The sequence below is a fragment of the Bubalus bubalis genome, chromosome 5 (genome assembly GCF_019923935.1).
Source record: "Bubalus bubalis isolate 160015118507 breed Murrah chromosome 5, NDDB_SH_1, whole genome shotgun sequence".
NCBI lineage: Eukaryota > Metazoa > Chordata > Mammalia > Artiodactyla > Bovidae > Bubalus > Bubalus bubalis.
Window position 1 is genome coordinate 48,359,995 of NC_059161.1, and position 23,709 is coordinate 48,383,703.

At 38.1% G+C, this 23,709-nt stretch overlaps 1 protein-coding gene across 1 annotated transcript in view; it reads right to left on the reverse strand.

Moving 5' to 3' along the window:
• ADSS2 (adenylosuccinate synthase 2) overlaps nt 1-19,383 on the reverse strand; it is a 32,800-nt gene extending 13,417 nt beyond the window's left edge. The window contains exons 1-6 of the mRNA XM_006045840.3: nt 18,985-19,383; nt 5,090-5,192; nt 4,211-4,279; nt 1,944-1,994; nt 1,000-1,066; nt 618-725 (exon numbers count right to left, since the gene is read on the reverse strand). Coding sequence (XP_006045902.1) covers nt 618-725; nt 1,000-1,066; nt 1,944-1,994; nt 4,211-4,279; nt 5,090-5,192; nt 18,985-19,176 — 590 coding nt within the window. The 5' untranslated portion in view covers nt 19,177-19,383. The remainder of the gene's footprint in view (nt 1-617; nt 726-999; nt 1,067-1,943; nt 1,995-4,210; nt 4,280-5,089; nt 5,193-18,984) is intronic.
• Nucleotides 19,384-23,709: the final 4,326 nt, after the last annotated feature.

A 23,709-nucleotide genomic window follows, 5' to 3' on the forward strand; every position in this document is an offset into this window, starting at 1 on the left:
AATGCAGACAGACAAACTGCTGACTGAAAATGGATACAGCGAGTGATCTTTGATGCTGTTATTAGATGCAACCAACTAACTCATCACTGAGTCACCATATAGTTTACTGATGATTATTAGGTTTCCCATGGAGATTTTTCTACAGTGATTAAATGTCAAGGGGGCATTCCTATTTTTCAAGCTGAGCTTGATACATGTTAGTTCACAAGTACTTGATAACCTAATTATTTCTAGGTGAAAGGACACAGCAGTGTCTTTGAACTTGAAAATCTGAGGATCAAGACCCTAGGATATGCAGACCCCACCACAGCACTGCCACATACTCCCGGAAACATGTCTATTACTCAGTAAAGCATTCTAAATTCCAATCCTTAAATGTAATTTTGGCTTTGCCTTTCTGGGGGTACTCATATGATATCAACATCATGTTATTTTCATGAAGTTAATCTCAAATTAACGATCAATTCAAATGTAATAAAAAATAGTATTTCAAATGAAACAAAAAAGCCAACCACCACAAATCAACTAGAATACAGATTTTTATCAATTTGCATATTGAGTTTTAAAAATTCTAAAAATCCATTTGCTCTTTCCATTTCAAAATACAAGATAGTTACCTCTCAGAGAAGCCATCAAAGTCAGAAACGAGATCGCACATCCTGAGTCCACTCCGAGCAGCTTTGGAAGAATAAACTGGGCCAATGCCCTTTTTTGTGGTACCCAAACTTAAAAATAGATCAAAACAAGCTCTGAGTTAGAAGAGAAAGATCCAGTTCTTAATGGTCTGCTGACCACAAAGAATTAAGTTACTATGAGTGTTTTCTGTTTATGCTATTTCCTTTATATTTATTTTCATGATCTTACTGATTTTCTCTGAAATCTAAACAGGATAGTCTAATAGCTATTTTTCTTAAACTTCTGGCCTAGAATTGAAACAAAAAAAGACCAGATATGCTTAAAACTGCACATACACACCCACCCACAAAAAACAGAACATACTTTTTTCCTGCTTGTTCTTGTCTCTGTTGTTCCTGGATACCATCAGCTGCTTGATGAAAATCAAATACTGAGGGAGAAAAAACAAAATCAGCTGTTATTGACTCAAAAGTAATGTAGGAAAGCAAAATGTATTTTGTTTTAAATTACTTAAGTTACAAATCACTTCAGCCTAGCTTCTTTATGACAAATACAAGCCTAACTGGTATATTATTATGAAAATATACCTGTTCATTAATTCCTATTTATTGCAATCTATCATATTTTTACAAATGAGTCCTTAAGACAGTAATTTTGGAATTCCATAAAGCTCATTTTACTAAGATATTCTCTGCAAGTTTTGGACTCTAGAAATTTGGGGGTTATGTTGATCATCTCCCTCTTCTCTTCCTCATAAGCTAATAGTGGAGATAATATTTAAAAAATCAAATCCCAGAGAAATCAGGAGAGAAGAAAAAAGACAAAGAACAAATAGAAAACAAAGAGTAAATATAAATTCAACCATACCACTAATTATACTAAAAGTAAATAGTTTAAATACTCCAATTAAAAGGAACATTATCACAATGAATAAAAAGCAAAGTCCCAATATACTTGTTGACAATAAATGAGCGATAAATGTAAAGATATAAATAGGCTAATAATATATGCAAATAAATGCTCTTTGTATTTTAATATGGCTTATTTTCAAATAGAAGTAGCAAAGCCTCTTGAAATACTGCTTATTCATTTGGTTAGCTAATTCTTCAGAAGTAGGTAATCTTAAACTAGTCCTTATCAGAAACAGAAGAAAAAAATTATTAATATTTCATGTACTTGAACTCAATTGTTACAATTCATCCTACTTAGTTTTCAATAAAATTAAAGATCAAATCATCTATTAAACGCTTTCATATGTTTCTGATAAAAAGACAGTTATATATAAATACAGTGTACCCCCCCCTTACCAATATGAGCTCTGTCAGATATGATAAGCCTTTTCTCCCAGCCTTCCAGACCTAGAAGGAAGGGAAGAATAGACACGCTTAATTGAACATTTGTATAATAATTTTTAAATCTTAATTTCCTTAGAAATACAATGTTTAAAAGTGTTTTTCACTGAAGTAATCATTTTAGTATCTTTTCTTCTGCATAGGAAATATGTTTAACAAGAATTTTCTTATCTGTCATCATACAAACTCATTCACAAATTCTATCTTTCTAAATGTTTTGCTCTAAGTTATTCCAAACTCAAGCCAGCCATAGCCACATAAAATACTTTTAAGCATCCAAAAACACAAATGGTACAAAATATCATTTTGTCAGCAGTGGGGAGTGAGGAGCAGAGCATGGGGAGAATTTTGAGAAAGGGAGTTAATTTTGGGAATGGTGCCCTTTCCCAAGACAATTACAAAAAATGTGATTAAACAAAATAATAAAATGTTCTCACTAATTCTTCCAAAGTACTATCAATTACTGCACTTATCACACTGAATTATAAGAAGATCTACGTATCTTCCCATTTAAGTGTGAATGCCTGAGAGTAGAAGTCATGAGTTTTCATAACACGGGGTCTGGTATCCAATAAATGTTCAAAGAAAATGACTAAATGTTCAAAGAAAATGAATAAATAAATGAATTTAAATATTTTTCTTTAAAGACAGAACCTTAGGTTATATGTATTCTAAGGATTAGCCACCCAGCCCAGGTTATACGTATTCAAGGATAAGCCACCAAATACTAATTTTGAAAATTAGTATTTGAATAGCAAAAAATTAATTACTTTTGATAATATTCAAAGACTTGTTTTAAAAATATTCCTTATAAAGAAGATATTAAGCCCCCCCATAGTTGTTGACATGTAAACACATATGTATTCTAAAGTTAGCTTAGGCAGTATTATAAAGTAAATATTACAAAGAAATTCAGTAAGGTGGATTCAGCTGGGTTAGGCAGGGAAGAAGGAAAAACAGTAGGGCAAAACTGTAAAGGGGGATGAAGAACAGCGGAGAGTAGCATGGGAACCTCAACCTAACCAATTAAAGAAAGCAGACACAACAAACAGGTAAAATTTCAGGGAAGACTACAGAGAGAGAAGCAAGACAGGCTTCTTTTAAGTCAGATTTAGTTGTAAGGAACACTTAAGGATGGATGGACTGCTACTTTTATGCATGAAAGATAAACTTTAAAAATTTAATAGGACAGCACATTAAACATGAGTTAAGGGGAAACTACACTAATGATTTTTCTCAATTATGTTTTATTTGTATTGTCACAGTCCCCTCAAACCCTAGAAAGGCAGCCAAATTGAATGTAAACAGACTTCCAAAACTCCAGAAAACATAAGAGAAGGCAGGAAATCAAGTCTTTTTTTTTTTTAAGATGGAAGTGGATACACTGCATAGAAGCGTTTCCCTCACTTGGAGGGAGGGATCTAAACAACCCTCTTTTGTCCTGGGTTGTAGTAACCAAGGGACTTCCAGATCCTCTAGGAAATGAGGCTAATGGTGTACAAAATGGGCTATAGTGCCTTTCTGAAACTGCCTTAAGCTAATTTTGGTTTGTGCAGAAGAGGATGCTAGCAACCACAAGTGACAAAATGAGCTTGTTTCCCAGAGTCGTGCCACCAACATAAAGTAATTCTAGCTACCTAAAGATAAGGTTCAGAGAAGGCAATGGCACCCCACTCCAGTACTCTTGCCTGGAAAATCCCATGGACAGAAGAGCCTGGTAGGCTCCAGTTCATGGGGTCGCTAAGAGTCGACACGACTGAGCGACTTCACTTTCACTTTTCACTTTCATGCACTGGAGAAGGAAATGGCAACCCACTCCAGTATTCTTGCCTGGAGAATCCCAGGGACAGAGGAGCCTAGTGGGCTGCCGTCTGTGGGGTCGCACAGAGTCGGAAACGACTGAAGCGACTTAGCAGCAGCAGCAAAGATAAGGTTTGCAGACAACCAATGTGTAAAAATTCAGGACTTACACAATGAACTTGCTATGCTTGTTTTTTGTTTAGAACACTGATTATAAGGAATAAAATATAATAAAAATTTATTCAAATAAATAAAAATTATGACATAAAAATTATGTCCTACAATAACCTGTAATTTTAATGTAGAAGATAAAAATGTGAAGTTTTTTCTGGAATGAGAGTCCCTTTAAAACTTTACCCCTGCCCCCCACAAAAAAAAACAAATAACTGGTTACCAGACAAAGCAGACTCATTCTTTCATACCTTTTCCTTTTTGAACATTTTTTTCTGCTTCCTCAAACAATCCAGGTAGATGAATCACCACACCATTTCCTTAAAAAATAAAACACATACACACAAATAAACAAATCCCAACTTTAAACATCTATATTTGTAATACATAATGATATTTAAACAAAGACATTTACAATAACCCTTGTCTAGAATAGTAGAAGAGTGATACGCTTTGATTAGTAGAACATTCTAATTTATCAGGGAGTTACCACAGAAATGACTCCAAGTCTTAAATAGTAGTAAAATGTAAATACACAATAGAACATAATACACATAATATAAAACACTTAAAACTACACTCAATAAACTTTGAAATTTCTTTGAAATGAAGTGAAACTGTTATTTTGAAAGAAACCAGTTATATAGTTTTAGGCAAACTGAACCAGATCACAGTCTTTCAACTTGGGGACTCAAACCAATTAGTGGCCATAAAATCAATTTACTGGGTTGTGATTAGCATTTTTAAAAATAAAAGACTAGAAGAGAAAATGTCAGATTGCATCTTATGTTACAAGCCTTCAGAATCCATCCATGAAACATAGACTTCTCGCTTTTCTTACTATGCTTCACAGTGCTTGGAAACCTGATTCGATGATCCAACATGCTACACAACTGTGTAGCATGCCAATAAGAAATAAATGCAAAGTAATCATTCCAAAAAGTATTAGGGCTAAAAGATCTAAAAGATGTGTTAAACAGTCTAAGTCAGGTATATTCCAGGAGGTACCACTATCAGGATTAATAAGCAATCAATAAATCATTTGATTAGAGATTAAATAAGCTTAATGAAAAATAAACACTATTATCAACTGGGGGAAGAAAATCCCTAAGTTCAGTTTACATACTTACCAATGAATGCAGTAACATTTGGGTTAATTATTCCACTGGGTAAAAGGTGAAAATCATACTCCACAGAATCTACAACAACTGTATGGCCAGCATTATTTCCTCCCTGAAATACAAGATTGGGAAAACTAAACCTAACAATGAATATGACAAGCAATATAACTCCTTCCAAAGTGAATTAAGATCTCCTACTACAATGACAACGTTACTTGAGGCAACCCAAGTATTTGCCATGAATACTTATTCTCTAGAGGCTTACAACAGTTTGGCCATCCTCTTTCCTTTCCCTACTTGAGTGATTATTCCTAACAGGATCTAGAAATTGGAGAATTCAGATTTCTGGAAGACTGGAAGACATATCCCGTCTTAAAAAGAGAAAGAAATGAACAAAGTACAGGGAACAATCAGCTTGTTATTCTGTTTCTGGCACTATGTGGAACATGTAGCAATCTACTTAATTACCCATGACACTGATCTTTAAAATATCCTTAAAATTGAAAAAGTAATCTATCCTAACTTGATAGAAATATTCATATAATTCTCATTGTCCTAAACGTGTGACAAGGAACTCTGATCTAAAATTATTATTCTTATATGGATTTATCAACTAGGATATCTCCCAAGCAATTCCCTCAATAATTAGTTATCCCGAAGACTATAAATTTTGTGAGCTTGGTTAGTGACCAATTCCTTGAATCTGCTTGTCTCTGGCTTAAGTAATACACTGGGTCATGGAACTTCTAAAGCTGAGCATCATAGTACAAATCCATGGTGAACTTTCTACTCTATGAAACAAAATGTAAAACTAAATTATAAAAATCAGGTACAAATGAGACAGTATTAAATGACCAATTTTTCTAATTTCTAAGCTTAAAAAGCATGAGGAAAAGACACAAATCAATTTGATTATGTTTAAACGTCTACAGAACACTAATTTAAAAATAAACAACAAACTAGGAATATATCTGAACAAATAAAAAGTTTAACATCTTTGCAGGACATGACTGGTTTAACTTGATCACAAGGCTACAAAATTTATGTACTTTTACTGTCATCATGAATTCACAAAAATGCCAGAAAAATAGGTCCTGCAAAAAAAATCTTCAACAAAGCAAATACTTATTTACAGTGTTTTGCACTGTACAAAGAATTCCTTGCTTAAAGACTAGAGTTATGTCATGTATGTTTAAAAGAAAAAAAAAGACTTGGCAGTGGTAGCCTGTAGTCTACCAGATAACAGGTAGGTGACAAGACACAGGAAGACAGAAGCAGGGATTTAAGCAACACCTCCTTCACCTGATTCCATCAAAGGAACAGGTGAATTTTTTTTTTACTATTTACTTATTTGTAGGCAACATCTGCACATGGATACAAAAGGCACAGTAGGATGCGCAGTAAAAAGTGAAGTCTTTCTAGTACTCTGCTCTCCCTTCCCTGCTACAAGGCTGCTGTTACCATCTGCTTTTTGGGTCCTTCCCTAAGTAATTCTGCATATACAAACACATATTTGCATATTCCACCTATGCAAATAATAGCAAAGATATATACCTGGGCAAATTGCTTTTCTACTTAACAAATCTTAAAGCTCATTCTCTATAACCTTGTGAAGAGAAAACCTCATCCTTTTAACAGCTGCACTGTATTCTTTTTTATAAGGACACATAAATTTATTAAACTGGTCCCACAGAAAGGCATTTGGGTTGTTTCCAACCTTTTGTCTTTATTAACAATGTTGCAATATACTTCCTGGTCATACTTTATTATTATTTTACCCTTGGCAAGTTTATCACCAACTCTGACAGAATCCTAAAACATATTACATAAACTAAAGAATATACTGGAAAAAAAAAAAAAAGAACATATTGATCTTAGTCTTTCTTAAATAACCCACAGGACAATTCTTACTTGGTTTTTATGGCTTTTCTTTCATTCTATCCCTCATACCAATATTAGCCTTTTTATCACAACTTTCTGTGATTTAGGAAACTTCCAAGTTTCAGGAAAAATATTTTCAGAGTATAAAAACTCATTAAAATTTCTTCAAATCTTAGGAAAATGTTAATTTGTTATTATAACTATTTACTCTAAATTGTTATAAAACACTAAATTTAATTCATATTAAACTGTTATCAAGTACTGGTGACTTTGAAACAATCAATAAAGTGTTATTATTAAAGCAGAACCAGTTTTCTTTTTAATTCAACATTTGCTTAATATAAAACAAACTATCCACTTTGTAATTTTGATGTAGACTTTTAAAATAAGTCTCTTTACACATTTTTTTTTACACAGTTGTTTTTAAAGATATACTAATATAGCCATTTGGATAAATAATTTTTAACTCAGTTGTTCTTGTGTATAACAAAGCCTACTACTCTCTTAGATAATATCTTACTAAGACAGGACGTAATGATGGAAAAATAGTGGCTGATGTATTTGTTTGAGACAGGTCATTGTGATTGGTGATAAATGACTTTAGGGCAATATATTGGTTTAATTCTTTGAGTTCTTCCAAGTTTACACACAGATGGTGGTGCAGGCTGGAAAAGTTCAGCTGCAAAAGGCTTGAAATCACACTTTCGTGAACAGCTTGCTCATTCAAACATTAACCAAGATTGTTCAATAATCAATGTCTTATTAAGGATTACTATATGGTTTAAATCCCACTTAAATTGTTTGATTAAGTAGGAAAATATGGTTAAATATATTCAAGAATAACCCTAAATTATCCTGTTGAGGAGTTAAGGGAGAAAATGCGTATATTAGCTAATATGTTTGGTCACTAGTGCCCTACAAGGGTTGGGGTGTAAAAGCTTCTAATCTTGAAACACTTGCTGTGCAGAAGAGTCCTGAGGTGAACTGAGACAGAGCTACTCATAAGGCATTTTTTGACAAATCTATATATGATTAAACTTTTAGTATAGGATCATTTTACAAAAAGCCTCAGATGAAGCTTCAAATTTCAATTGCCTATTTGGATGCCAACCTAAAATATGCATAAATTTTGTTTGCAGTGCACTTAGTCGCTCAGTCGTGTCCAACTCTTTGTGACCCCATGGACTGTAGCTCCTCTGTCCATGTGGATTCCACAGGCAAGAATACTGGAGTGGACTGCCATGCCCTCCTCCAGGGGATCTTCCCAATCCAGGTATCGAACCCAGGTCTCCTGCATTGCAGGCAGATTCTTTACCATCTGAGCCACCAGGGAAGCCCACAAATTATGTGGAATATACAAAATTCTTCTTGGGAGCTGAGGAAATTGCTCTGAAACACAGGTCCAAGGAGGGGTCACATGTTAGCAGCAGACAGCAAAAACAAAGAGGTTTCAATAGAACTACCATTGCCAGTCTCACCCAACCACCAACACCCATGACCACGTTACCAGGGCAGATAGTCCTTCTGTATCCACAGGAGATTGGTGCCAGGACCCCCAGAGACACCAAAATCCACAAGTGTTTAAATCCCTTGTATAGTGCAATATTTGCCTATAACTTATGCAAACCCTCAGGGATACTTTAAATCATCTCCAGATTACTTATAATACCCAATACAACATAAAGTCTATGTAAATAAAGTTTTGCTTTTTGGAACTTTCTGGATTTTTTTTTCAATTTATTTTTGACTGACGGTTGAATCCTTGGATACAGAACCCATGGATACGGAGGGCCAACTGTACTCTCAACTGCAGACTCTCACATTTGTGATGAACAGCTTCTCACATGGGCAACTCTGTGCAGTATGTACCTAGATAAGTAGCAAGGACATATATGTTTAATAATGTTTCTCCTAACTAGCACTGGGAAGGCCAGATAAATGATGGAAGATAAATATATCTTTCATTCTACTTTTAACAGATGCCTCAAAGCAAATTTGGAAAAGTATCCTCCCAGATACAACATTAGCCACATATTTATATTAATAGTTATATGTAACTACCTCTTGTTGCTTTGCTAAATTCCCATAACACTTACGATCCCACTCATTCATGCAGCATTTAACAAATATTTCTAAATATCACAGCTGTATATTTTATACTACGTAACTAAAAAACAGAATATGTTCAACTGTTATAGAAACAAGGAGCTGTGGAACAGTAATTAATGCTGTTTTACAGATCCATTATCAATCGAGAAAATGTTTCTTAATGAATCTCAGATGCCTTCACTTTTGAACATTTTTAATTTTGAAATATACCATCTAAAACCCCATTAAACAAACGAGTGGGGCTCAAAAGTGGCTGCATATTGTGTGGCAAGTCTCTTTTAGGAAAAACGTAAGTTTATAATGCCTTATATATTTTTCTTACAATAACAAGAACAAATGTAAAATTCAGCGGGGATATAAGATGACGAATATAAACTCTTTAAATACAAGGGCTCAATACTTCTTTGCTTTCCCCCACAGTGACCAATAAAGTTCTAGACACTGTTAGTACTTATTTGATATGGACTAATTAATGGGATGGTTGATATAGTTGATATGGACTAATTAATGGGATGGTTAGATAGCATCACCGATTCAATGGACATGAACTTGAGCAAACCCCGGCAGATAGTGGAGGACAGGGAAGCCTGGTGTGCTTAGGGTCAAAAACAATTGGAAAATAGTAACTGAACAACAACAATGATAATTTTAGAAAAGTAAAACTCTACAATTCTTTGAAAATAAAGCCATTCTACCATCTCTTCAAAACAAAAGGAAATTAACAACATTAAAGTGAAGAATATGTAAAAGGAAAAAATCCAGTCATCCAATCAGCACTCACCACAATCACAAAAACATCCTCTAATTTGGTGTTTATTTTACTGATTTTCTTTGACCATTAATCTTACATTAAGATTCAAGGTAAATATTAAACAAGCTTCTTAATGACCCAAAAAAAAGAAACACTGGACCTCACTGAAATAAATTAGAATATTATGATGGAGGTGGGGGAGGGCAGAACTAAAATTCTATGTTCTCCAAGGTGAAGAGCAAAGTTTCTTGTATATACTTTTAGGGTTTAAAAACCAATACAGCTAAGTCTCATTATTTTAATTATAGTTAAAATAAAACCCTATTTAACACCAAACATTTTGCCTCCAGAAAAGCACCAAAGGTCTACAATATATTGGAAAACAACTTACAAAGGAGAATAACCCTGAATTGTTTCCTCATTTCTTATCTTTCCATATGAAATGAACTGAAGGTTAGTTATACCTTCAGTACAGTGAGTCCCTCTGCCTCTCCTCCCCCTTACCATTTACTTCCTAAATCATAATATGTCATCATCCCCTCTGGCCACAGTAATTGATCCAGAGGAGGAAACCTGATCCAGGCCTGAGCCAATCAAGCTTCTCTCGGGAATGTGATTGTGAGAGATGCCTATCACCTAAGAGAGCATCCTAAAAACGGCCAGTTTTGCCTGCTGAGATCCAAGGAGCTGCCGAAGGCCAGGCCACTCCAAGGTTTAGCCATCTAGGTCTTCCTTTAGGCATAGCCCCATTTTGCTTAAGACAGTCTCTTTTCCATTGTTTATAAAGAATCCAAAGTATTTACAAAACAAAGTCACCGCAAGACGGTATGTATACAGCCCATTCTCTAAATTCACGTCCTGCACTGGTAATAACTGAATATAAGACAATAAACTTATGTACACCTGAAACTAATACTGTAAATCAACTACAGTTCAATTAAAAACTAATTTCTAAAAAAGTTAATTTCTAAATTTTAATATCTATGCAATCAAGAATAATCCTCTAAAACATGGTACTGGAGGACACAGGGATAATATATTATTTAGCTGTTTTGCATCTGTTCTCTTAAATATCATAAAAGTCATTATAAAATTATGATTTTCCTCAGAGACTTGCCACACAATATGAAGCCACTTTGGGGCTCCACTGGTTGGTTTCTTGGGGTTTTAGATTGTATATTTCAAAATAAAAATATTTAGCTCTTTTATACTGTTTTCATACACTTTTTCCCCCAATTTGATTTTAAACTTAATAAACTCAGATGACAAGTGTTTTAAATTTTCTTTCCATAGTTCATTAGAGGCTATCAAGCCCAACTCTGTAATAAAAGTTTGGATCAGGAAATGTTGTTATATGTAAGTTTCTAAGAAGGTCCAAGAGAGGAAAGAAAAAAAGAAAGGAAAGGAAAAGAAAAAAAAATTTTTTTAGATTGGAATGAAATGACACTAGTCTGCAAAAGTGACTCCTGAGTCTTGACTTAGTTTGCTACTAGGTCTTCCTCTTTTCCAAAATCACTCAAACTAAGTGAGTTTCTGAGAGGAGATGGAAACAGTCAATGTTACAAACCTGAAAGAATGGTACCTCTTTTCCATCTACTAGCAAGTGTTAAGGGCTGTTCATGCACGTAGCCCATAGGCATTACTCAGGCCACTTAGTTTGGCCTCCAAAATAGTCTGTGTCTTCTCTTTGTCCTTGTTCCTCTGAATACATGAATACTATACTGTAATCATAAAGATCAAAATGAACATCAATCAAAAAAAGTCAGAATAAACACTATGGATTACAGCATAGAGTAGCAATGGCCTTTGAACTATTCTAGCAACCAAAAAAGGGTTCCCACTTCATATCTAGTCTTCAAGTTCCTTAGAAACCTAACAGTCTTGTTTTGAGTTGGTGCTGATTACCTGTGTTGATTTTCTTGATAAAGGCCGTTCCGGCCCGTGTCCCATTGTTGATTTCACTATTTGCCAAAACTAAAACACAGCAATCCACAGCAATAAAGGAATTATAAACAAGGATGACTGTTCTTTTATAAAAACACTCAAATAACTGCAATTAGCTTGTGATTCCAAAGTAGAGCAGGTTTAAGTTACCGGCAGTAAGCTGATCAAATTAAACTATTCAACAGTAACCAGACACGCTAGCTAGGAAAACATATACAGGGTATCTGAATTTCTTTTTAGCAAAGACATCCAAGTGCACTGCTCAGTTATCTCTTAAAGGCTTAAGACATCTGCTTTACCTTACAGTATTACATTTACCTTCCAGTTTCATACACAGATAAGTGTCACATGGATGACAAAAATCTCAGGTACCTCGTATTTTGTACCTTAAATTACATTATAAAACAACTCACAAGGAAAATGGAAAGAGAAATAGACTTGGAGGATCTCAGGTTCCTGATTAAGAAGCTCCAGATTCTAGGTGCATGTGTGTGCTCTAATATACACACTTAACAAGGGTCAGAGATGACCACAGTCATAGATAGGAGGATCAGACATGCAACCAAAAAAATGCATAAACCAATGTTATGCAGCTCTTTATAAATTCCAGATAAAAACACCCCTAATCATTAAAACATCTATGGAGATATTTTCTTAAAACACACTGACATTGAACTGCAGATTTCAAGTCAAAAAAATTTTCTCATGAATAAAATCCTTCCTTTAAAAGGGTTTTCAAAACATAATACAGACAAAAGTCCCATTTTAAAAAATGTCATGGGACCTCCTATTTTGTAAAGAGGAATTTTATTACATTGAATTAAATATAATTAAAAGTTGGTTCAATGTAAAGAACCATCCATCTTGGAGCCAGAGTAGTCATGGGAACTGTCCTCTATTAACTGTCCCTTTTTTTTTAAATTGAGCATACAACAAATTGAGAAGGCAATGGCACCCCACTCCAGCACTCTTGCCTAGAAAATCCCATGGATGGAGAAGCCTGGTAGGTTGCAGTCCATGGGGTCGCTGAGGGTCGGACACGACTGAGCGACTTCACTTTCACTTTTCACTTTCATGCACTGGAGAAGGAAATGGCAACCCACTCCAGTGTTCTTGCCTGGAGAATCCCAGGGACGGGGGAGCCTGGTGGGCTGCCGTCTCTGGGGTCGCACAGAGTCGGACACGACTGAAGTGACCTAGCATACAACAAACTGTGGAAAATTCTTAGAGATGGGACTACCAGACCACCTTACCTGCCACCTGAGAATCCTGTGTGCAAGTCAAGAAGCAACAGTTAGAACTGGACATGGAACAATGGACTGGTTCAAAATTGGGAAAGGAGTACATCAAGGCTGTATACTATCACCCTGTTTATTTAACTTCTATGCAGAGCACATCATGCGAAATGCTGGGCTGGATGAATCACAAGCTGAAATCTTCAACCCTGAATATTCATTTGAAGGACTGATGCTGAAGCTAACGCTCCAATACTTTGGCCACCTGAGGCTAAGAGCTGATTCCCTGGAAAAGACCCTGATGCTGGGAAAGACTGAGGGCGCGAGGAGTAGGGGGTGACAGAGGATGAGATGGTTGGATGGCATCATCGACTCAATGGACATGAGTTTGAGCAAACTCCTGGAGATAGTGAAGGACGGAAGCCTGGTGTGCTGCTGTTCATGGGATCACAAAGAGTTGGACACAACTTAGCAACAGAACAACAACACATAGTTGATTTACAATGTTGTGTTAGTTTCAGGTAGACAGTGAAGTGATTCGTTATACACACATATATACCTTTTTTTTTTCAGATTCCTTTCCCTTATAGGTTATTACAAAACATTGCGTTCCCTGTGCTATACACACTTTACTGTTCTTTTCAAATGCTTTCCCCAGACAATACTGAATACCTCAACATCCCTTTTTCTACTGATAAAAAGTACTCTAACATCACCAATCTTCACTTACTGTTATGTAGCTAATCCACATTAATCTTTGGTGTCAACACTGACTTAGTCCCCAAAACATACATAGATTTGTATCCAATTACTGTTAAGTAAGCTATTAAGTATATTATCAATTTACAAGTTCACTCTAGATTTGTTCTAGGCAAGGATTTTTCCTAAAGATACTTAAAATGACCAAACTAATCCACCCTTTCTCACCAAAATTAAAGAAATAATATTGGTCAGATTACTGAAGATAATTTCATATAATTAAAAAAATTTATGCCTCAAAAATAAAGATAATGCCGTATTATCTATACTAATACAGTAAGCTTAAATAGTGAACAACTTTGAGATCTACTGCCCTCAGCAAAGAAAAACTGTTTAATAGAAACACATGGCAGTCAACTGAAATTTGTTGAGGAAATGCACAAAAATTATACAATTATCAGTTATCTATTTTCTCATAGATACAGGAGATAAAACTTTAAAGGAGTAAAGCCTTTGAACATAATAGTACAAAATAAAAAAAATACTAGCTAAAAATACTATGTAACAATTGTTAATCCAAGGAACGCTGGGGATTCCACATTAAGCTCACATCAATAGTCAATTAAATTGCCCAGGAATATATTAAAAATAATAAGGCTTCCCCAGTGGCTCAGCGGCAAAGAATTCGCCTGCAATGCAGGAGACACAGGAGATGTGGGTTCAGTCCCTGAGTGGGGAAGATCCTCTGGAGGAGGGCATGGCAACCCACTCCAGTATCCTTGCCTGGAGAATCCCATGAACAGAGGAGCCTTGTGGGCTACTGCTCATAGGGTCACAGTCAGACACAACTGAAGTGACTGAGCATGAGTATTAAAATAATACAGTAAAGAGCTAAACTACGGAATTCAAAGAAATTTCTAAGGGTGATCCAGGTCACACAATATATATTTGTTAAGTATTTACTTCCTCTCTGCCTCACATGGCTTCCCTAGTGGCTCAGATGGTAAAGAATCTGCCTGCAATGCAGGAGACCTGGGTTTGATCCCCAGGTTGGAAAGGATCTCCTGAAGGAGGGCATGGCAACTTACTCCAGTATTCTTGCCTGGAGAATCCCATGGAGAGAGGAGCCTAGCGGGCTACAGTCCATGGGGTCACAAAGAATCGATACAACTGAGCGACAAAACACACACTGCCTCATGTAGTACTGGGTGCTATGGAAGAAAACAAAAAGGGAATGAGTCCTCTTTCTGAGAAACCTACATTCTAATAGTACTAAATCACTTCAGTTGTGTCCGACTCTGCACTGGCAGGTGGGTCTTAGCACTAGCACCACCTGGAAAGCATTCTATTAGGGAAAGCACAATAATCCAAGAAAGTAGGATTTAACCAAGTACACCACACAGTGGTAATCACTTATGTACGATCTTGGAAAATACTATATATAGAAAACAATCCTGATATGAGACAAAGAAACAACAATTGTTATAAAACTGGAAGAATGGCTTACCTTAAATGCTAATTCTCCACCAGCTTCAAAATTATGGAAGGTGGTTTAGAAGATAATTTTAGCTGTGTAAGGTCAAGGCATTAAAAGAACACTGAAGTTATTTTCTTTTAAATTATCTCTCAACCCTTCTGAGTATTTCAAAGAGAAAGTCTCAGTTGCTGCTGATATGTCTTTTGCATTTCTTTATCACTTGCTAATAGCTGGTTTCAGATCCTTCAGATACCCACATCTAGCTACAAACTTTTTTTTCATTGTGCTTAGTTTTATGGCCAACTTTACATACAGCATGTGACAGGACATACTTTCCCTTTATAATTAATTTTACTTAGTATTTCCTCTTTATATTAACATTAAAACCCTGGGGAAAATCACAAAGAAAGGAAATACTGTTCTAGCTACCCCGATCACAGGCAACTAACCTCATGCCTGTCATAGCCAAGACTACCAAGCTTTACTTTCACCAGAACAATAAACAAGCCCATGCTTAAGGCCTGATATAAAGTACAATAGTCAAAATCTCTGTAGTTTCTATTCAACGAAATAAAGAAAATAGAGGCTAATTTACTTTGAGGGAATTGGGGTAGGGGGACAGTAATAGACCTTCTAATAAAACTATTTTTGTGTTGCCAGGAAGGGGCCTTCCTATTCCCATATTTTAACCTTTTGAAAAACCCACACTAACACCCTTCTCCATCCCCACCCTGGCAATACTTTTTAAGTAACAGTTGTCCACTAGACTATAAACACCTTGTGAGCACAAGCCGTGCCTTTGTTAGCTAAAACTCTGGGGCTAAGTAGTCCCCTATAGATATTTATTATGCGATTGTTGGATGAATGAACTATGCCAGAAATTGGTCCTATACTTAATTCTTCTTCTCTTTTTCTTACAAGACCTATTGAATTAAGTCATCCTTCCATGCAAGTCCTACACACTTATTTAAGGATCTAAAGTATAAGTATCTAACAAGTTATAACTTCCTATAAATCCCAAATCTAAAATGATGATGAAAATGCCACAAGCTTTGCACCTATTCTTTCCAAAAAGACATTTTATATTTAAAATAAAGTTACATGCAATGTCAGCTTTTCTTTTAAAAAACTATTTTTATTGGGAGAAATTCCTTATTTTATGATTCCATTAGAGACACATTATGTGTATACCACTTCTGGAGAAACACTACAAAATCTGAGCTTATGGCATGAATATGACAAAATATACTGATTAAACTCTAAAAAGTGCATATTATTTTCAATATTACACAAAACTTAAATCATCAAACAGAGAAATTCAGGTCCAAATGTCCTTCCAAAAGTTGACTTTTCCCAGCTCTCTATACATCTTAAGAATTTCAACAGTCCATAACTATCAATTGTATAACTCAGGAGAACTTCACTAAGAGATGTCAGCTTACTGGGACTGACCAAATAATATAGTTACCAAAGTAAATCACAACAGATATTCTTAAATCTATTCATTATCTATCTACCAGCATTAACAAGACATTAAGAATCCTTTGGGTTCTTAAAACACTAGAAGAATATAAATTTTTAAAATTATTTAAGGAAGGTAGTAAGTAAAATTTTACAGGTGAGTCAAATCTGCCTAACAAGTTTGCTCATACATGTCTCCTCTATCTTCAGCTAACACTGAAGCCAAACTTTGCTCCTTATCAATCACTTCTCTCCAGACTTTCCAAGGGCATCAGATCAGATCAGCCCATGACCTCCTTCAAAACTACTTTTTGCAGTAACATGGTAATACCCTCTCCAACCATCAAGCGAGTTCTACTTCTTTTCAAAGTGATTATTAAAACTGAGGATCTTTTAGAATGAAGGAAAAATGGTGACATCCCCCAAAACTTCTTACAACCTATAATATATTGTTATTTATGTTAGCTATTTCTGTATAAAAGAATTTGCCTGCAATGCAGGAGACCTGGGTTCGATTCTTGGGTTGGGAAGATCCCCTGGAGAAGGAAATGGCAACCCACTGGAGTATTCTTGCCTGGAGAATCCCATGGACAAAGGAGCCCAGTGGGCTACAGTCCATGGGTTTGCAACAGTTGGACAGGACTTAGCAACTAAACCACAACCATTTCTGTATAAGGAAGATATCAGAAATGACAGTGAAGTAGATAAAGGGATCTCCAACCTCTCCTCCCGCCCAGAGTTAGGTATTCCCATACTTTGCCACAGCACAGCAATATAGGATCTTAAGAGAAAAGGAAGGTGATGGTCAGTCTTCTGGAGCAGCTCCTACAGCAGTATGAGGCAATACCTTTAGGCGTGTCATGAGTAACCTCCTATGTGTGTAGCCAGAGAGGTGGAAGAATAGAAGACTGGAAGAGAAGTGGTGGTGGTGGTGGTGTTAATAATAAGAAGCAACTTAACCAAAAAACGGGCAGGATGGATTTCCTCAGGCAAAAAAACAAAATTTTCTCATTTAACTTTTGATGTACTTATTATTACTTTTTTCTGTCTGCCAAAATGGTATTCAATTTTAGGTTCAGTCCGACTCTTTGCGACCCCATGAATCGCAGCACACCAGGCCTCCCTGTCCATCACCAACTCCCGGAGTTCACCCAGACTCACGTCCATCGAGTCAGTGATGCCATCCAGCCATCTCATTCTCTGCAGTCCCCTTCTCCTCCTGCCCCCAATCCCTCCCAGCATCAGAGTCTTTTCCAATGAGTCAACTCTTCGCATGAGGTGGCCAAAGTACTGGAGTTGGTAGAACACTTGTAATCAAGCAGGCCTACGAACTTGTTAGAATGCGCACAGCATTATTATATTATGCCATGTACACAGTTCATGAAGAAGAAACATTCTTGCAACCTAAACAGCAGTTAACTTCAGACATTACCATTCGTTCTGAAAGGGCTTATTGCTCAACTATTTCGAATTTTGAAATTCGTAACAGTTAACTATGAGCCTTTAGAAAGGACCAGCCTCTTGGCTGCTTCAAAGCAAACGACAAATAGGAAGAAAGCTTACAATGAAAACCACGAGTCTTCCGGGAGGAAGTATATTACCATTCCATTTCCCGAAAGTTCACTCTAGGTGTGAGCGTTAACAATGTAAATATTTCTAAATACTAGATCTGACACTTGTATTCTTTTACTTGCCTCACTCGTAAAAGAGCTGGGATGCCTACCTTTAGGACTAACAAGTAAAATTAACCTTCCTTAGTATAACCGTGTACCAAGTAAAAAAAGGGGCCATTACACGGTTATAAACCGCCCTAAAGCCCAGAAGTGGATTCTCATGTCAACAAAGTGGACCCGAAGAGGCAAAGCTCGGCAAGCTCGGGCCGGCAGGTGGGGGAGTGGCGAGTCTGGATTTCTGGGCGTTTCGGCCCAGTTGGTATCCCCTAGGCGTATGGGTGATGACGGGGACGATTTTGCGGCCCCTTAGGGTCTCTGCCCGGAGCCGGCAGCAGGCCTCGGGCGGTAGCTCCTCAAACTCGAACGGTCTCCCATCTCCACCCCGGCCCCAGTACTGGGTTTGAGCACTGGTCCTCGGACCGAACACTGCAACTCCCCAGGCATCGCGCATCTCAAAGGCTCCCAGAGTCAAGCCACATTTTCCTCCGGAGCCATCACGAGCCCGCAGCCCGAGACCCAGGTCAGGGGTCTCCGACCTCCCGCCATTTCTCCACGTCGCCGCAGCTCGTAGTAAGAGGAAAGAACCTCAAGGTGACACCTTATTTCGGACGGTGGATGCGAGTTCTGGGCCAGAGCTCAGGGGCCGGCTTCCCGTCAAAGCCCTGCCGCCTCACCTGGCAGCGGCACACGATGTCGGCGTCCTGCGCCAGCAGATCCACCACCTTCCCCTTGCCTTCGTCGCCCCACTGCGCGCCGAGCACCACCGTCACCCGGTTCCCTCCAGGCCGCGCCCTGGGGCGGCCGCAGTCGCCGTTGGGCAAGGAGGATGCCGCCGATGCCGCCGGGTTGGTCTCGGCAAACGCCATGGCTCCGGAGACACGAGGAGAGCCCGAAGGGGAGGCGGGTAGCTTGAAGTGCGCGAACTGAGCTGCCCAGCGGTAGCCAGCCACATGCGGAGGAAGAAGGAGCCAGAGCCAGCCCGGCCCCGCCCCGCCTGCCGGGTCGCCACCCTCCCGCCAGGCCCGCCCCGCGCTCCCGCCGCCCTCTCAGAGGAACACCAGGACCTCCCCGCGCACGCCGGCCTTGGCAGCACCGCCCCAGGGAAAAGCCACGCCCCTTCCGCGGCCGGGCGCGCCCCTCCCGTGCGAACTCAGAACGGAAAGGATGGGGGCGGGGTTTCGAGCGCGCTTCAACCTCAACGCCCCGCCCACCAGCCCTTTCTCGGGCTTTTCAAACTGGAGAGGCGGGGAGGTACGTGCCAGTGCGTCAGACTACAACTCCCGGCAGCGCTCTGGTCAAAGTGGTGTATTCCGGTGATTTGGTGTCTGCCATCTGCACGTTTCAGTTTGTGAAAAATGCTTGTTTTTAAGTTCTTTCTTAATATGCTTTTATTAAGGAATGAGATAGTGTATACAAAATACGAAGGGTGGAATTTCAAAATACAAATGGGATGAAATTGGAACATACTATAGATTTAGAGTTGGAAAGTAAAGGTCTGAAAGAACAGAGATGCGAACGGGCATCAGAAAAGGGCAAACTCGAATGTAAAGCAGTAATGTAGAGGTCATTAGGCCTGAAAATCTATAGAATACGTAGAGTCCTATACCTTCTTATTAGAATTAAATGCCGATATCATTATAGTGTATGCCAGAATACAGTAACAACCATATGAGGTAGGTAATACTATCTTATCCTTATTTTACAGGATTTAAAAGTTAACTACCTCTAGTGAGGAGTGAATTGGTACCTAGATGGTCAGTCCAGAGCCCAGGTGCTTTCTGTAGTGTTTAATGTTTCAGTTGCCATTAGATTCCCAAGTATACTATAAAAATAAAGCTCATTTTAAACGGGATCAGGAAGCCCCGAAGGGGAAAGCTCTCATGCGGGTACCACTCCGAGCAGATTGCCTAACAAGGAAGAAGGAAGATAAGAATATTACTTTTCTTCTAGGATAAAGGAAGACATTTTTCATATAGGAATTTTATCTCCTGCTTTTAAAAAATGGAAGGCAGTTTCCTCCTTTGCCCCAGCAACAATGCTCTAACCTTTGAAATCTTTTTGTCACTTTAGTTAAATGAATAGTTAAATATTATTTTATAATGATCTGTGACCCAATTTAGTCACGTCCAAATTTTTTGATATTTGTGAAAAACTTCCTCCAAATCAAGCTATAAGTGAAGTCTTTTTGACCTTAAACTAACTTTGGGATTTTTTTAGAGGGCCTCTGGAGCATCTCAGAGGATCTGTTCTCTCTGTTTATAAAAAGGGAGATACTAAACTAATTGGACTTATTTGGAAATTACATGGGAAGCATTGTCAAGTAAATAATACTAAGCCTTCTTTATATTGCATCTGTATAGGTATGTGTTATAAATGCTTCATAAATATAACATTCCTTGAAATCTGATATTTCTGGTGTATTATTACATTCATAAGGGCTTCCAAGGTGGTACTAGTGGTAAAGAACTTGCCTGCCAGTGCAGGAGACATGTTCTACCCCTCGATTGGGAAAAGTCCCTGGAGGAAGACACAGTAACTCACTTCAGTATCCTTGCCTGGAGAATCACATGTACAGAGGAGCCTGGTGGGCTACAGTACATAGGATCACAAAGTGTCAGACACAACTTAGCACACACACACATGCACCATTCATAATTCTAGTTATTATTTTATAATGTGTGTCATCAGATCAGATCAGTCGCTCAGTCGTGTCCGACTCTTTGCGACCCCATGAATTGCAGCACGCCAGGATTCCCTGTCCCTCACCAACACCTGGAGTTCACTCAGACTCACGTCCATCGAGTCAGTGATGCCATCCAGGCATCTCATCCTCTGTCGTCCCCTTCTCCTCCTGCCCCCAATCCCTCCCAGCATCAGAGTCTTTTCCAATGAGTCAACTCTTCTCATGAGGTGGCCAAAGTACTGGAGTTTCAGCTTTAGCATCATTCCTTCCAAAGAAATCCCAGGGCTGATCTTCAGAATGCACTGGTTGGATCTCCTTGCAGTCCAAGGGACTCTCAAGAGTCTTCTCCAACACCACAGTTCAAAAGCATCAATTCTTCGGTGCTCAACCTTCTTCACAGTCCAACTCTCACATCCATACATGACCACAGGAAAAACCATAGCCTTGACTAGACGAAACTTTGTTGGCAAAGTAATGTCTCTGCCTTTGAATATGCTATCTAGGTTGGTCATAACTTTCCTTCCAAGGAGTAAGCGTCTTTTAATTTCATGGCTGCAGTCACCATCTGCAGTGATTTTGGAGCCCAGAAAAATAAAGTCTGACACTGTTTCCACTGTTTCCCAATCTATTTCCCATGAAGTGATGGGACCGGATGCCATGATCTTCGTTTTCTGAATGTTGAGCTTTAAGCCAACTTTTTCACTCTCCACTTTCACTTTCATCAAGAGGCTTTTGAGTTCCTCTTCACTTTCTGCCTAAGGGTGGTGTCATCTGCATATCTGAGGTTATTGATATTTCTCCCGGCAATCTTGATTCCAGCTTGTGTTTCTTCCAGTCCAGCGTTTCTCATGATGTACTCTGCATATAAGTTAAATAAACAGGGTGACAATATACAGCCTTGACGAACTCCTTTTCCTATTTGGAACCAGTCTGTTGTTCCATGTCCAGTTCTAACTGTTGCTTCCTGACCTGCATACAAATTTCTCAAGAGGCAGATCAGGTGGTCTGGTGTTCCCATCTCTTGAAGAATTTTCCACAGTTGATTGTGATCCACACAGTCAAAGGCTTTGGCATAGTCAATAAAGCAGAAATAGATGTTTTTCTGGAACTCTCTTGCTTTTTCCATGATCCAGCGGATGTTGGCAATTTGATCTCTGGTTCCTCTGCCTTTTCTAAAACCAGCTTGAACATCAGGAAGTTCACGGTTCACATATTGCTGAAGCCTGGCTTGGAGAATTTTGAGCATTCCTTTACTAGCGTGTGAGATGAGTGCAATTGTGCGGTAGTTTGAGCATTCTTTGGCATTGCCTTTCTTTGGGATTGGAATGAAAACTGACCTTTTCCAGTCCTGTGGCCACTGCTGAGTTTTCCAATTGCTGGCATATTGAGTGCAGCACTTTCACAGCATCACCTTTCAGGATTTGAAATAGCTCAGCTGGAATTCCATCACCTCCACTAGCTTTGTTCATAGTGATGCTTTCTAAGGCCCACTTGACTTCACATTCCAGGATGTCTGGCTCTAGGTCAGTGATCACACCATTGTGATTATCTGGGTCATGAAGATCTTTTTTGTACAGTTCTTCTGTGTATTCTTGCCACCTCTTCTTAATATCTTCTGCTTCCATTAGGTCCACACCATTTCTGTCCTTTATCGAGCTCATCTTTGCATGAAATGTTCCTTTGGTATCTCTGATTTTCTTGAAGAGATCCCTAGTCTTTCCCATTCTGTTTTCCTCTATTTCTTTGCATTGATTGCTGAAGAAGGCTTTCTTATCTCTTCTTGCTATTCTTTGGAACTCTGCATTCAGATGTTTATATCTTTCCTTTTCTCCTTTGCTTTTCACTTCTCTTCTTTTCACAGCTATTTGTAAGGCCTCCCCAGACAGCCATTTTGCTTTTTTGCATTTCTTTTCTATGGGAATGGTCTTGATCCCTGTCTCCTGTACAATGTCATGAACCTCATTCCATAGTTCATCAGGCACTCTATCTATCAGATCTAGGCCCTTAAATCTATTTCTCACTTCCACTGTATAATCATAAGGGATTTGATTTAGGTCATACCTGAATGGTCTAGTGGTTTTCCCTACTTTCTTCAATTTAAGTCTGAATTTGGCAATAAGGAGTTCATGGTCTGAGCCACAGTCAGCTCCTGGTCTTGTTTTTGCTGACTGTATAGAGCTTCTGCATCTTTGGCTGCAAAGAATATAATCAATCTGATTTCGGTGTTGACCATCTGGTGATGTCCATGTATAGAGTCTTCTCTTGTGTTGTTGGAAGAGGGTGTTTGCTATGACCAGTGCATTTTCTTGGCAAAACTCTATTAATCTTTGCCCTGCTTCATTCTGTATTCCAAGGCCAAATTTGCCTGTTACTCCAGGTGTTTCTTGACTTCCTACTTTTGCATTCCAGTCCCCTATAATGAAAAGGACATCTTTTTTGGGTGTTAATTCTAAAAGGTCTTGTACTTACCAAATTCCCTTGTCCATTCTACTATAATGAGCTCTTATTGGACCTCTAATAAGGGACATTTAAGTCTTTTGTCACCGTAGAGAGTTACGGTTTTACTCTGATGCTTTGCAAAAATATTCCTATAAAAATGCTTCATCTTTAAGGAGAATCATGGAAAAGACACCCCCCCCCCCAAATAATTAGAATGCAGATTTCTGATAACTTTAAGATCATAACACTGAACTAGGTAAAAACTTATAAAGCTTTA